Source organism: Coregonus clupeaformis, unplaced genomic scaffold, assembly GCF_020615455.1.
Source record: "Coregonus clupeaformis isolate EN_2021a unplaced genomic scaffold, ASM2061545v1 scaf0596, whole genome shotgun sequence".
Classification (NCBI taxonomy): Eukaryota; Metazoa; Chordata; class Actinopteri; order Salmoniformes; family Salmonidae; genus Coregonus; species Coregonus clupeaformis.
In genome coordinates, this window is record NW_025534051.1 from 111,717 (window position 1) to 128,287 (window position 16,571).

Below are 16,571 nucleotides of genomic sequence, written 5' to 3' on the forward strand. Positions count from 1 at the left end.
GACGCAGGCAATGAGGCAGGGATCGCTGAGATCCTGGTTGAAGACAGCGGAGGTGTATTTAGAGGGTAAATTAGTCAGGATGATATCTATGAAGGTGCCCATGTTTACGGATTTAGGGTTGTACCTGGTAGGTTCCTTGATAATTTGTGTGAGATTGAGGGCATCTAGTTTAGATTGTTGGACGGCCGGGGTGTTAAGCATATCCCAGTTTAGGTCACCAAGCAGTACGAACTCTGAGGATAGATGGGGGGCAATCAATTCACATATGGTGTCCAGGGCACAGCTGGGGGCTGAGGGGGGTCTGTAGCAAGCGGCAACAGTGAGAGACTTATTTCTGGAAAGGTAGATTTTTAGAAGTAGAAGCTCAAACTGTTTGGGCACAGACCTGGATAGGATGATAGCCTGCAGAGCTCTATCTCTACAGGAGATTGCAACTCTGCCCCCTTTGGCAGTTCTATCTAGACGGAAAATGTTGTAGTTTGGGATGGACATTTCCGAGTTTTTGGTGGCCTTCCTAAGCCAGTATTCAGACACTGCTAGAACATCAGGGTTGGCGGACTGTGCTAACGCAGTGAATAACTCAAACTTAGGGAGGAGGCTTCTGATGTTAACATGCAAGAAACCAAGGCTTTTACAGTTACAGAAGTCAACAAATGATAGCGCCTGGGGAGTAGGAGTGATACTGAGGGCTACAGGGCCTGGGTTAACCTCTACATCACCAGAGGAGCAGAGGAGGAGTAGAATAAGGCTACGGCTAAATGCTTTAAGAACTGGTCTTCTAGTGCGTTGGGTACAGAGAATAAAAGGGGCAGATTTCCGGGCGTTGTAGAATAGATTCAGGGCATTATGTACAGACAAGGATATGGAAGGATATGAGTACAGTGGAGGTAAACCTAAGCGTTGGGTAACGATGAAAGAGATAGCATCACTGGAGGCACCAATTGAGTCGGTCTCCGCGTGTATGGGGGGTGGGACAAAGGAGCTATCTGAGGCAAGTTGAGTGGGACTGGGGGCTCTACAGTGAAATTGTATAATAAGAACTAACCGAAACAGCAATAGGTAAGGCATATTGACATGGGAGAGAGGCATAAAGCAATCACAGTTGTTATTCGAGAGAGCTAAGACAACAACTGGTAATATAGAAATAAATGATGTATCATTAAGGCAAAATGTTGGGAAATGTCAAAGGTAAAATATAGTAAAGTTTTATAATCCAGATGCATGTCTAAATAAGGAATATAGCCAATACAGTGTGTAACCATGCTTTAATAAATGTATGTATATTGTTTTTTAAGAAAGTGTCTGAGTCACGCCACCAATATAAAGAGATAAGGGAAAGAGGCCTCAACTGGAAAGCGCATGTAGCCCTTGTAGAGTAAACAACATGTGTTATTGGACTTTGAAAGATAACGGTGGCGTGACAGTGAAAGATGTTAATAATTTATCTTAGGGGGAGTAACTGTATATTCTATGTAAGCATGACTATGCATTTGTATGTGTATAAAAGGAGATCTTCAAGACAAGGGCAAGCAGGTGCTCCATGGAGCAGCTCGGCTTTGTTACACAATAATAAAGTCAAATTTTTGGATTCACAAGCTCCAGTCTCTTGAGATATTTTTGAGTTGACTACTTTTGAGTCAAATATTTCTACGACAGTAATGGCAACGAAAGTTTGGGCTGCGGCTAAACAGATAAACAGGACAGATAAACAGGATGGGGTACCGTGTAAAGGAACAGTCCAGCAGGCAACAGCTGTGTAGCTGAGTGATCATAAGGTCCAGTGAACAGCAAAAGGAGAGTCCGGGAGCAGTTCGATGGCTGCTATTGCACAAGCTAGCAGGAGGCATGGCTGATGATTGCGTGTGCTAGCGGGCCGGGGCTAGCAGATGGATCTTTGTGGTCATCGCAACGGGAAGCCTGTTGAAACCACATCAGACGATTACGTCGGCAGATCAGTCATGATGGATCGGCGGGGCTCCGTGTCGACACTAGGAGGTCCCTTCCGGTTGACAGAGAGGTAGATAGCCGGGAGATGGGCCTGGCTCGAGGCTAGCTCAAGGCTAACTGGTGCTTGTTTCGGGGCAGTGGTGATTAGCCAACAACAACATCCATTCGGTTGCAGCTAGCTTGTTGCGATGATCCGGTGTTAGGTCCAGTGATTCAGTGATTCCGGCAGAAAATCTGATATGTTCTGGGTCGATAACACGCTGTGCAGACAGTGCAGACTGGCCGATAATAGACCAGGCTAGAGCTGGCTGGTAGGTAGTGCCGATGGCCACGGACAATGGTGAAAACCACTAACGGTGGCTAATAGCAAGTAGCTAGCAAGTAGCTAGTTAGCTGGCTAGCTGGCTAGTTTCAGACGGAGGTTCTTGATAAAAAGGTATAAGAAATAATAGAATCCGTTCCACATTGGGTGAGGCGGGTTGCAGGAAAGTATATTTAGTTGAAGGATGAAAAGTGAGATTGAGAAATATATACGAAAAATACAAAAAACTAAAAAAACAGGCTATTTACACGAGCACACTACAGAAACACGACCGCACTGCTACGCCATCTTGGATTTAAAAAATGACTGCTATGGGCAAACACTTCCTCTTTTGACACAGCTCCAAACCTTGTACACTGTTGCATGACTGAAAGTGCAAACATTGAAGTCTCTTTGCATATTTAGGTCATCATCTTACTCTATGCAGTCTCAATTCTGCACCTCAATGCACCCTCCTCTTTTTAATAGATAGGTAAGATATGAACCCCTCCTTCCTGTTAGAATAAAGGTCACACAACAAAATACAAAAACTACTTTTTATCAATTTTCAAACATTACACATGGTTTGATCTCTCTTGGACAGACGCACATAACATAAATTGTTGCAGACAAAGAGGGTGATGGAGCTACCGACCTGCTTCCGCCACTGGTTCTAGTATCTTTTCTCTTACGTCTACCCCAAGAACTTAATTGAGTAGTGGGCGCAAGATTTTAGTTCTGTGTTGCCGAGTTTACACATGGGTTAAAATACAACAGTGCAAGAAAATCTATATATATTCTCCCTCATTCAAATATCTTTGATTGAATCTGGATTGATGGAGGACTTCTTAAAACAACAGATTAGTCTTCCTGCTTGCTTACTTCATGTCCCCTCAGAGCAGACTAGGAGGCACCACCCTCGGCTTGTGGAAGCGGAGCGAGGAGGACATCCTGTATTTCTGTCGGACATAGGGGTATCTACCATCGTCCTGTGGCTGCTCATAGTGCATTTTGGGATAGACGTACCACATGACGACTCCTGAGGGGTTGATGGAGACGGTGAACTCTGTATTGGCAGAGAGTCCACTCAATGTTTTCCCAGTGAACACGTCATAAGCCTGAAAGATACAGAAGAGTACAAATGAAGAGGTACAACACTGTGTCACTTACAAAAACACAGCTCACACTTCTACTTCTCTCAACAGGAATAAATACAGTCATCATGTGCTGGAAGAAATAGAGTCATCATGCGCTACAATGTGTTTGGAGAGAACTAGGAAAGGAACCAGGAAAGAGGAGCACACCTCATAGCTGCCTGCTGTGTAGTTGAACTTGGCCAGGGAGGTGTGGTAGCGATAGGGCATGTCCTGGCGACGGCTGAGGAACACCAGAGCACTGGCCGACTGGGAGAGGGGCCGCCAATACACTTCAATTTGACTCCTCTCCTGAAAAAAAGAGACAGTGACATACAGACAAAGAAAAGGAGCATTAACAGTGAATTTCGTGCAGAGACCGTAGTCTAGCGGTAACGCTCCCTGCCAGTCACATACTCTACTCCCAATCAGAGACCAGGGTTCAATCCCCTTCCTACTGTTCTCCCACTTGCCTGTTTCCCAACTGTCTGAATGAAGTGAATTTCATACTGCCAGCATTTATCTATGTGACTCATAAACAAATGTGTAATTTTGTCAGTGAGGGTCACCTGTAGCAGGCGTCTTCCCTGGACACCCATAGGGTCCTGGTTGATGGCGATGGCGGCTCTGTTTTGCAGGATGGCCCTGGCCTCACTGCTTAGGGTTCGAAGGTTGTTAGACATAATGAGAGGTGCAGCCATGATCGCCCAAAGAGCCATCTGAGAGCGTGATTGGTCAACACTGAGGCCAAAGTTTCCTATGATCAGCTGGGAGAGAAAAAATATAAATATGTAAGGTTAATGAGTTGTACAACAATACTGATGGTGGAACAAATACACGTATTAAATAAATAAAACCTAATGTGAGCGAGAGTGACGTCTTTCCAAATGCAGGAACAAGGTGAATATCGACAAGAGAGGTGGACGGGGTAAGAGTGACACTTGGCAATAAGAGGGGACAATCTGCAAGTAATGTGTACAGGCTTCAGTAAATGTAAGATACAGTAAGATACAAACCAAAGTAAACGTGAAATAGGGTGAAAACTCAACCAATACCATTCTGAGGAGAGTACAGTATTAGACATGAACAGAGAGGAAAGCATAGAAAGAAAGACAGAGGGATTGGTGTAAGTAAGGGACAGACATTGGTCAGACATAGGAAAGACAGTGGACAGACCATGTCAGGATCGTTCCAGCGTCCAGGGCCGGCTTCAGGCTGCAGTGTCTCCTGGTTGTCAAAGAACCAGTCTGTAATGTCTTGTACACTGTCCCATGAGTCCTGAATGTCATCATAGTTACGCCACAGGTTACAGATCTCCCCCAGCAGAGTGTAATTCACCTGAAGAAGAAAGAGACATGGACTGTATGAGTGTTTGTGAGCAATAAACATACATTTACATACACCTTGATTTGTTTCTAAAAGGGTACAATACTGTAAAGACATTAGATTTGATACTGTTGCCTGCCTTTACATCTTTGGAAGACATCCTGATCCTTCAGAAAAAATACATAATCATCAAACAACTCTAATCAAGAATGATCTGAGTGATGGATTAAACGTGAAGGAGCAACAGTTTCTCATCTAACTACAGCAGTGCTGTCCCGTATTACCTGTAACCATAGCTCATGGGAATGAATTATTCAAAGAGAAGGGTCATCCGTTACCTTTTCCTCCAAGCCTTAACTGTAATTGTAAAACCCAAAATCTTTGCAACACATTGCTATTCACTAACTCTTATTTTTCTTCGATCTCCTTCTGTATTTTATTATTTTCATGACAGCACAGTAGGAAGCAAAGGGAGGCAGGTATGTAGAGGGAGACAGAGAGGAAGGGCACAGACAGTCAGCCGAGCCATGGCTCAAACCCCCGTTGCCAGGGGACATGCGTGGTCCCTTATTTATGTTATTGTCAAATGGGTTGTGTCACTGGTAGCATAATGAAACATACACTGGGAGGGAGTCCACCCCGATAGGCTGGCCAACTACAGGAGTACCCAATTGGACGGCCTGTTGCATTCAAAGCCTTGGACATGAGAGGGTAACCTGTATGACAGAAGAACATAGTACACGTCAATAGAAATCCACACTATACCCATCTATTTCCCTCTACCCTCTCTTGCACCCCTCTCTTTAAATACCACCTTGCCAGTCTAGCCAAAGGACCACCAATGCTGAAACACTCTATATAGTAACCCCCAATGTACAGTTACAGTTCACCCTCAAGATTCACTCACCCTTCTGTTGCTCCTCTTCATTGGAGTAACAGCCGTCCAACTTCAGGAAGTCCACACCCCAACTAGCGAACGTCTGGGCATCAGTCTCAATCTTGTCCAGCGTGGTGCCAGGGTACCCTCCACAGGTGTGTGTGCCCAGGTCCCCATAGATGCCCAGCTTCAGGCCGCGGTCATGGAGGTACCTCGCCAGCTTGGCAATGCCCCCAGGGAACCTGGGGTTAGAGAGATGGCGCTGAAGTCATGGGTCTCATACCTAATACTGTCCTTTCATAATGTTGTAGTAGATAAGACCTCAAACTGAAGTCAATGTCCTATGCTAAGGTATTCATTACAAGCAGCACAGTTTTAGTACACCAGATTTAGTCTTTAATTAAGGTTGAATGGGAAGAAGAGAAGGAAGAGGAATGCCAAAAATGGAGAGGGTTATGAAGCGGTAGCAGACCAAGAAAGGAGGAAGAAAGTCAAAGATGGAGAGAGTTAGGAGGAGAAGGGTGAGAGAGAGGCTAACCTTTGTGGGTCAGGCTGCAGCCGTCCATCTTTATCCCGAAGCATGGAGGACCAACAGTCATCTATCATAACATGATCATATCCCATCTCTTTCCACCCATCCTCAGCCAGTCTGTCTGCCATGTCTCTGAAGAGATTCTCACTATAGGGAGAGGGACAAGTTTATAATATTAATATATTCATATTGTTACGAACCCCGTGGCTCTAAACGTCTAGGGTGGATGGACATGAGACCCGTAACATAAATTATGCAAATTATAAGTGTGACCTGGAACAGTGAGAACCAAAAATGACACAACAACCATGAACTACCGTCAAACATAAATGGTTTATTACTAAACACACGGTAAAGGTTTGGGAAAAAGGGCTGAGCAGGACCCAAGAAATGAAACAATAGTGTAAAACCCCCTAAACTGATCTTGCCTGCCTCAAGAACCGCTAGGCTACTGCTACCATACAAAAAATACAGTGGGTGGTCCGCTCAGGTCTAACTGGTGTTTATAGACAGATTTCTTCCTACGGGTAACGTACGCCCAAGGGCATCTAGCTTAAACTCCCCTTTTCCCAGAAACACACCACGCTACAAAACAGGGTAATCAGCAATAAAGTATGTACACAATACACAGGACACAACAGTATCCACACTCACATAAAGAAATGGCTTCTAACAAAGTTACCAATAGGGTAACCAACAACTTAGTGAGTACACAACACACAGGACACCACCGTGTCCATACTCACATATGGCAAAAATCTCTCTCTCTTGCAACACACACAAGTTTGGTTTTTATACAATGGGATGTGTGATTGAACAAACGAGTAACAGGTGGTGCAATTCACAGGAATGTTCACTGATTGGTCTAATCATCAGACACCTCAACGACCACCAATCAGGAACATACAGGACACCTGTGATTAGGGCAGAAGGAGAGAAAAACACAGGACACAGGATACCTGTATCCGTAACACTCCCACCCTTAAAAGAGCAAACCACAATGGTTTGCGACACACGTACTATCACAACACCCAAATTCACAAATCATCCTGCCGGGATAACAAAAAAAAACCTAGATCATTACACACAAACACAGACAAAGCATCTGCCAACACATTATCCAACCCCTTTTTGTGGCGGATCTCCAAATTATAATTTTGCACGACAAGTGCCCAACGCATAAGGCGTTGGTTCTGGTTGTACATCCGGTGGAGAAAAACTAAGGGGTTATGGTCAGTATACACTATTACTGGTAATGCACTGGAACCAACATAAACTTCAAAGTACTGCAGAGCTAACAACAAAGCTAGAGCTTCTTGTTCAATGGTGGAATAGTTTGTCTGACATTTGTTAAATTTCCGTGAAAAATAACAGACAGGATGGTCCACTCCACTCTGGTCTTGCTGCAGTAGAACAGCACCAGCACCTCTGGCACTTGCATCTACCTCCAGTTTAAACGGCCGTTCAAAATCTGGCGCAGCAAGAACAGGAGTACTACACAAGAGTGCTTTAGCAGTGTTGAAAGCAGTACAACAATCTTCAGACCATACAAATTTCCTCGCCGGACTGAGCAAATCCGTTAATGGAGCAACTACCGCAGAGAAATTTTTACAGAAACTACGGTAGTAGCCAACCATCCCTAAAAAAACGGCGTAGCTCTCTTCTGGTGGTAGGTGCGGGAAATGCGTTTATAGCTGAGACCTTGGCATCTACAGGGCGCACCTGACCATGGCCGACCTGTTTACCAAGATACGTAACAGTGGCCTTCCCAAACTCGCACTTTGCTAAGTTCAGGGTTAGAGAAGCGGTTGCTAGACGTTCACACACTACCCTTAGAGTGTTAACATGATCAGACCACTCAGTTGAATAAATGACCAGATCATCCAGGTAAGCACTACAATTAGGAACTCCAGCCAATACTGTGTTAACCAGGCGTTGGAAAGTGGCTGGTGCGTTCCGCATCCCAAATGCCATGACAGCATATTGTAGGAAGTGATCTGGGGTCACAAAGGCAGAGATGTCGGAGGCACGTGGGGTTAACGGCACCTGCCAGTAACCTTTTAGAAGATCTAGTTTGGTTACATAAGTAGCAGCACCAACAGTATCAATACAGTCATCCAGTCTGGGTAACGGGAGCGAGTCGGGCACTGTGACAGCATTGACCTTCCGATAGTCCGTACATAATCTGGATGTCCCATCAGGTTTAGGAACCAGAATGCACGGAGAACTCCAAGGACTTGAACTTGGCATAGCCAGGTTATTCTCCAGCAAATAACCGACCTCACCCCTCATTATCTTTCTCTTAGCGACGTTGACACGATAAGGATGTTGCTTGATAGGTGCAGCGTTTCCAACATTAATGTCATGTTCTAACACATTTGTACATGTAGGAACATCATTAAAAAGACATGGAAAGCTGTGTAATAGTCTCACAATATCATCTGACTGTCTGTCCGTTAAATGAATCAGGCTTGACGGGAGAGACAGCAGCATCTCTGAATTGGGCAATCTAGCACACTGCTGCTGAGTATTGCGCAACTCCAAACCATCTCCGTCCACATCATTAACATGACCTCCCACTACAGCCGTAGCAGCAACAGAGACAGCCGACTCGGCCAGTTTCTCTGGACTGTCTACCTGAGTGACGGGTCTGGTGTGGTATGTCTTCAACATGTTAACGTGGCACACACGAGATTGGCGTTTTCTATCAGGAGTCTGTATCACATAGTCAGTTTCACTTAGTTTCTTTTCAATGACATAAGGACCAGAGAAACGTGCTGACAATGACGCTCCTGGCACAGGCAACAATACAAGAACTTCGGTCACCTGGCTGCAGTGAACGAGAAACAGCCTGTGTGTCATAGTGTCGTTTCATCCGTTTCTGTGAGGGAAGACAGTGCTTCCTTTGCTAGAGCACAGGCAGCATGTAGCCGCTCACGAAAGCGACTAACGTAGTCCAACACATTTTCTTTCACACACAACTCTTGTGACAAAAACTGATCCTTAAGGACTTTCATAGGTCCTCTCATGGTGTGTCCAAACACCAGTTCAGCTGGGCTGAACCCTAGGGATTCCTGTACTGTCTCACGGACAGCAAACAACACTAGAGGAACTCCCTCATCCCAATCTTTCTCAGATTCCATGCAATATTTACGGAGCATAGACTTCAGTGTCTGATGCCAACGTTCAAGCGCACCCTGAGACTCTGGGTGATATGCGCTTGACACACGGTGTGTAACTGACAAGGATTTTAACACTTGTTTGAAAAGTGTAGAAAGGAAATTCGTACCCTGATCAGTTTGTATCACCTTAGGTAATCCAAAAGTTGAGAAGAATTTGATCAACGCTTTACTCACCACTGGAGCAGTAATCCTTCGCAGAGGAATGGCCTCTGGGTACCTGGTGGCCACACACATAATTGTCAACATAAACTGGTTACCAGATTTTGTTTTTGGTAATGGTCCAACACAATCAACCATCACATGTTCGAAGGGTTCACCTAGGGCCGGTATGGGACAAAGAGGCGCGGGGGAAATAACCTGGTTCGGTTTCCCAACTACTTGACAGGTGTGGCAAGTCCGACAGAACCGAGCCACATCTTGTTTTAAGCCAGGCCAAAAGAAATGTCGCAAAACTCGATCATAAGTCTTGGTGACTCCCAGATGTCCGGACCACTGGTGATCATGAGCGAGGGATAAAACATTTTGTCGAAAGGCTGTAGGAATCACTATTTGGTAAACAGCATTCCAATCTCCGCCAGCGTCAACATGGGATGTCCATTTACGCATGAGGAGATTACCATCAATGAAGTATGCCATGTTTTTCTTCTTTAGCTCCTCCTCTGAGACAACACTAGAAAAACATTTAGCCAGGCTAATGTCAACCTGTTGGTTAGCGATCAGCTGCTCACGAGTAACTGGTAACTGTATTGCCTCAGCAACAAGTTCCACATCCTTCTTCCTTTCTCTGGGCTGTTGGTCAGACTGCACCAGCTTACCAGAGGTAGCACCCGAACTATCCTCTGGGTCACACTCTCTGAAAAGAATCGTGTCTGACAAATCTACCACTTCACCCACTTGTCGGGCTTGAGCACGTGTGACAGCACAAGCGGGGAACACATCTGGATAACCCTGTGCCAGCTCCTCGGAGAGAGACTGGTCACTTTTATCCATTACCTCCAATACGGGTATTACCTTTCCTCCGGCAATATCGTTGCCCATTATAAATGTCACACCTTTTACTGGCAACATAGGACGTACGCCCACTCTGAACAATCCACTGACTAACTCAGAGTGTACGTTCACAAAGTGCAATGGCACTGGGACAAATCCCATTTCAATTCCTTGTACTAACACATTGGAACCACAATATGTATTATTAGACAAGGGCAACACATCAGCTAGTATGAACGACTGCGCCGCACCAGTATCTCTGAGGATTCTAACTGGACGCTGAGGCGGCTTCGTCATCTGATATAGAAACAAACCCCTCAAAAATGAACGGTTCATAACTGTGATCTGGGACAGGGACTTTCAAACCACATTCACTATGAGGCTTCTGTCTTGATTCCGGCCTGACAACCGTACGAATCAGCCCAACACCCGTTGGCGGCCTGGCGTGCTGAGGTATCCCCGGTTTGCGTTTTAGCAGAAAGCAATCATTAACCATATGTCCCACCTTATGACAATAGAAACAGTGACGCACATCTTTTGGGCGTGCTGGATGTACTGCTGGTCGACTAGGACTAAAAGTTAGCAACTCCGCAGCCCTGCTCTCCGTACGAGCCGAAAACACGCTCTTATGCGTCAACACAAACTCGTCTGCCAAAACAGACGCTTCCGACAGTGAGGATACTTTCTGTTCGTTCAGATAAACTACAATGCGTTCCGGTAAGCAATTTTTAAACTCTTCTAACAAGATTAACTCCGTGAGAGAGTTAAAATCAGTTACTTTACTAGCACTGTGCCATTTGTCAAACAGATTTCCTTTGTCTCTAGCAAACTCCACATAAGTCTGAGTAGGAGACTTTTTATGAGACCTAAATCTCTGTCGATATGCCTCAGGAACAAGCTCATAGGCCCGAAGAACAGTAGCTTTGACCACTTCATAATTCAAACTGTCTTCAAGAGGTAGCGCTGCCAGAACCTCTTGGGCTTTACCTGTTAGTTTACACTGAAGTAATAGGCACCATACCTCTTCGGGCCATTTCAATGCTACCGCTATACGTTCAAACACACTGAAATAGGAATCAACCTCTGACTCCCTGAACACAGGTACCAAGGTGATCTGCCTACTAATATCAAACGTAGCAGCCGACACAGCTGGTGAGGATGGCTCACTAGCAGGCATAGTATGAGCAGCGACTAACCTCGCTGTTTCTGCCTCCAGTTCCATTTTACGCACCTCCAGTTCCATCTTACGCGTCTCCAGTTCTTGATCAAGCCTACGCGTCTCCAGTTCTTGATCAAGCCTACGCGTCTCCAGTTCTACCTCTAGCTTACGCGTCTCCTGTTCTGCCTCTAGCTTACGCATCTCCAGCTTGTCTTGCCTGATTTGTGCCCGCTCTTCCGCCTCCATTTGGAGCCGTGTCGAGCGGACATCGATCCTGGCATCACTGTCAGTCAGTGGGGAGAGTGGGTCATAACGGGGCAATGTGGCTGGAGCCTTAGTCTCGTCCTCAGACACTGATGGGCTTACAGGCGTAGCAACCACATCCCCTACAGGAGCAGCAGACTCAGGCGGCGGTAACTCAAGCACTCGCTCGTTTAACAATATCGCTAGCACTACTTCCCTAACTTCTGCTTTCACTAAACCCCTCGGTATGGGTAAAGAAAAGTGGTCAGCCAAAGCCTGTAGATCCACTCTACGGCAATTCTCAAAAAACCCCCCACGTAGGGTTTTCCAAAAATGCCTCTAACTCAAAAGTAGCCATCCTACTAGCAACACGAGCCGTCGACTACTGAACACAAAAAAAAACAGGTAGTACAGCTGCCAAGCTCAACACTGAACCAGACACTTGCTAATTTGCATGAGTAACACGGGATAGATCCCGGACGAGCCCCCACTTTATGTTACGAACCCCGTGGCTCTAAACGTCTAGGGTGGATGGACATGAGACCCGTAACATAAATTATGCAAATTATAAGTGTGACCTGGAACAGTGAGAACCAAAAATGACACAACAACCATGAACTACCGTCAAACATAAATGGTTTATTACTAAACACACGGTAAAGGTTTGGGAAAAAGGGCTGAGCAGGACCCAAGAAATGAAACAATAGTGTAAAACCCCCTAAACTGATCTTGCCTGCCTCAAGAACCGCTAGGCTACTGCTACCATACAAAAAATACAGTGGGTGGTCCGCTCAGGTCTAACTGGTGTTTATAGACAGATTTCTTCCTACGGGTAACGTACGCCCAAGGGCATCTAGCTTAAACTCCCCTTTTCCCAGAAACACACCACGCTACAAAACAGGGTAATCAGCAATAAAGTATGTACACAATACACAGGACACAACAGTATCCACACTCACATAAAGAAATGGCTTCTAACAAAGTTACCAATAGGGTAACCAACAACTTAGTGAGTACACAACACACAGGACACCACCGTGTCCATACTCACATATGGCAAAAATCTCTCTCTCTTGCAACACACACAAGTTTGGTTTTTATACAATGGGATGTGTGATTGAACAAACGAGTAACAGGTGGTGCAATTCACAGGAATGTTCACTGATTGGTCTAATCATCAGACACCTCAACGACCACCAATCAGGAACATACAGGACACCTGTGATTAGGGCAGAAGGAGAGAAAAACACAGGACACAGGATACCTGTATCCGTAACAATATTCATGCAATTATATTATTCGATCAATGTAAAATATTCAGCATCCTATTAATATCAGAGTCAGAATCTACAAGTAACCCAGGCCTATATACACCTCAATAGTCTCGTCCACCAGCTTGGTCACTCTGTCGAGTTATACTCTATTGGCCAGTTTACCGGACAAAGATTAAGCCTAGTCCTAGACTAAAAAGAGATTCTCGATTGAAAGTGCTTATTAGCCTAAGACTAATCTTAATCTGTATACATGGAAGCTGCCTGATATGCGGTTGCAATTAGCCTGGGGATGAGGTTAATAGCTCTACAATAGGAGTGACTGCAGAGTCAGTCTGTAAAACTTCGCATAATCTACTATTATGTACCTGATGCAGTTCTTGGGGTCATTCTCACAGTCGATATTACAGCGAAAACGCTCCCAAGACATCCATCCCATGGGTGGGGTCCTCATCAAACCATTGTCCAGAGCAGAGGTAGCTGAGGTTAATGCCAGCAGGAAAATCACTGGCAACAGCTTCATCTCTGAGGAGAAATAGTGATATGCAAAGCTACTGTAAGGTTTGTCCTAGATGTTTATATTTAGGTCACAGAACAAACTCTGCAAAACAAACAACAAATTGTATTGCCCAGCAAAGAGAAACTGAAACACCACCCATATTTGATGCATAAATATTTTTTTGTGGTGTCTACAATACTGATCTTGGTTTACTGGGAAAGTGAAAAAACTGTTTAGCCAGAAAGCAGGATACTTTGCCCTGAGTCTGCACATGGGTTGTTAATTACATACCATAATAACAGATTTATGCATAGTTCCTAATAATGGAATTATGAAGCCTGCATGATTCTGGTCAATCAAGGACCAGATCACCAACAACACTGAAGCAGTAAAAGGAAATAAGTCCTTATTCAATAACGTTGTATTACAAATGATATTACAAAGATAAATTGGGGTACAATACCTGCTCAATGTTTCACTTTTGCAGTCAGTAAACCCACTTTATTGGTGCAAATTCCTCACTGTAGCTTTCTTTCTCTTTTCTATTGCTAGTCTCTATTTCCTGTACGCAGAGCCTGGGTCATGTGACTTCTCTCTGTCACATGGCAACCAGAGGGGGAGGGATTGCTGGCTACAAGTTTAGCAGCACATAGCAATTGAACTACCGGTACTAATGCTGCTTCACACATATTTTGTGCACAGCTTCTAACGTCTCATATATCAAATTACCATTAATGAAACATGAGTGATTTTAATAACACCATATAATTAAATTAAATTAAATTAAAAAGGCTTTATTGGCATGGATATGTTTACATTGCCAAAGCAAGTGAAATAGATAAAACAAAAGTGAAATAAACATTTAAAAACTAACAGTAAACATTACACTCACAAAACTTTCAGAGGAATAGAGACATTTCAAATGTCATATTATGGCTATGTACCGTGTTATAACGATGTGCAAATAGTGATAGTACAAAAGGGAAAATAAATGTACACACTGTAAATATGGGTTGTATTTACAATGGTGTTTTTTTCTTCACTGGTTGCCCTTTTCTTGTGGCAACAGGTCACAAATCTTGCTGCTGTGATGGCCAGTGGTGGAAAAAGTACTCAATTGTCATACTTGAGTAAAAGTAAAGATATCTTAATAGAAAATGACTCAAGTAAAAGTGAAAGTCACCCAGTAAAATACTACTTGAATAGAAGTCTAAAAGTATTTAGTTTTAAATATACTTAAGTATCAAAAGTAAATGTAATTGCTAAAATGTGCTTAAGTATCAAAGTAAAAGTAAAAGTATAAACCATTTCAAATTCGTTAAATGAAGCAAACCAGACGGCACGATTTTCTTGATTTTTTTAAATTGACGGATAGCCAGGGGCACACTCCAACACTCCAACATAATTCACAAATGAAGCATTTGTGTTTAGTGAGTCCGCCAGATTAGCGGCAGTAGGGATGACCAGGGATGTTCTCTTGATAAGTGTGTGAATTGGACCATTTTCCTGTCAAAATGTAATGGGTACTTTTGGGTGTCAGTGAAAATGTATGGAGTAAAAAGTACACTATTTTCTTTAGGAATGTAGTGAAGTAAAAGTAAAAGTGCAGAAACCCCAAAAACTACTTAAGTAGTACTTTAAAGTATTTTTATTTAATTTTTTTCTTTACACCACTGGTGATGGCACACTGTGGTATTTCACCCAATAGATATGGGAGTTCATCACAATTCGATTTGTTTTCGAATTCTTTGTGGGTCTGTGTAATCTGAGGGAAATATGTGTCTCTAATATGGTCATACAAGGAGGTTAGGAAGTGCAGCTCAGTTTCCACCTCATTTTGTGAGGAGTGTGCACATAGTCTGTCTTCTCTTGAGAGCCAGGTCTCTCTAAATACCAATGCTATGCTCACTGAGTATGTTCAGTTGAAGTCATTAAAACATGTTTTTCAACCACTCCACAAATTTCTTGCTAACAAACTATATTTTTAGCAAGTCGGTTTGGACATCTACTTTGTGCATGACACAAGTAATTTTTCCAACAATTGTTTACACTGTTTACATTATTTCATTTATAATTCAATGTATCACAATTCCAGGGAGTCAGAAGTTTACATACACTAAATTGACTGTGCCTTTAAACAGCTTGGAAAATTCCAGAAAATGATGTCATGGCTTTAGAAGCTTCTGATAGGCTAATTGACATCATTTGAGTCAATTGGAGGTGTACCTGTGGATCTGTTTCAAGGCTTACCTTCAAACTCAGTGCCTCTTTGCTTGACATCATGGGAAAATCTAAAGAAATCAGCCAAGACCTCAGAAAAACAATTATAGACCTCCACAAGTCTGGTTCATCCTTGGGAGCAATTTCCAAACGCCTGAAGGTACCATGTTCATCTGTACAAACAATAGTACGCAAGTATAAACACCATGGGACCACGCAGCCGTCATACCGCTCAGACGCATTCTGTTTCCTATAGATGGACGTACTTTGGTCTGAAAAGTGCAAATCAATCCCAGAACAACAGCAAAGGACCTTGTGAAGATGCTGGAGGAAACAGGTACAAAATTATCTATATCCACAGTAAAACAAGTCCTATATCGACATAACCTGAAAGGCCGCTCAGCAAGGAAGAAGCCACTGCTCCAAAACCACCATAAAAAAGCCAAACTACGGTTTGCAACTGCACATGGGGACAAAGATCGTACTTTTTGGAGAAATGTCCTCTGGTCTGATGAAACAAAAATAGAACTGTTGGGCCATAATGACCATCGTTATGTTTGGAGGAAAAAGGGGGGGCTTGCAAGCCGAAGAACACCATCCCAACCGTGAAGCACGGGAGTGGCAGCATCATGCTGTGGGGGTGCTTTGCTGCAGGAGCGACTGGTGCACTTCACAAAATAGATGGCATCACGAGGAAGGAAAATTATGTGGATATATTGAAGCAACATCTCAAGACATCAGTCAGGAAGTTAATGATTGGTCGCAAATGGGTCTTCCAAATGGACAATGACCCCAAGCATACTTCCAAACTTGTGGCAAAATGGCTTAAGGACAACAAAGTCAAGGTATTGGAGTGGCCATCACAAAGCCCTGACCTCAATCCTATAGAAC

At 43.9% G+C, this 16,571-nt stretch overlaps 1 protein-coding gene across 1 annotated transcript; it reads right to left on the minus strand.

The window, feature by feature from the left end:
• Nucleotides 1-2,791: 2,791 nt before the first annotated feature.
• LOC121585419 (alpha-N-acetylgalactosaminidase) lies at nucleotides 2,792-14,039 on the minus strand. The gene is made up of 9 exons (XM_041901766.1): nucleotides 13,924-14,039; nucleotides 13,330-13,486; nucleotides 6,123-6,263; nucleotides 5,615-5,826; nucleotides 5,329-5,423; nucleotides 4,558-4,719; nucleotides 3,951-4,148; nucleotides 3,553-3,693; nucleotides 2,792-3,366 (listed from the first exon to the last, which is right to left on the minus strand). The coding sequence occupies exons 2-9, from the start codon at nucleotides 13,482-13,484 to the stop codon at nucleotides 3,142-3,144; spliced, it is 1,329 nt and encodes a 442-aa protein (XP_041757700.1). The 5' UTR covers nucleotides 13,485-13,486; nucleotides 13,924-14,039; the 3' UTR covers nucleotides 2,792-3,141.
• Between the last annotated feature and the right edge of the window lie 2,532 nt (nucleotides 14,040-16,571).

Coding starts and splice junctions, on each gene's coding strand:
- LOC121585419 (XM_041901766.1), bottom strand. CDS start 13,484: ATGAAGCTGTTGCCAGTGATTTTCCTGCTGGCATTAACCTCAGCTACC. Junction 5,827..6,122: donor CTGCAGCCTGACCCACAAAG/GTTAGCCTCTCT, acceptor CTCTAACCCCAG/GTTCCCTGGGGGCATTGCCA. Junction 4,720..5,328: donor GGGGTGGACTCCCTCCCAGT/GTATGTTTCATT, acceptor TTTCTTCTTCAG/GTGAATTACACTCTGCTGGG.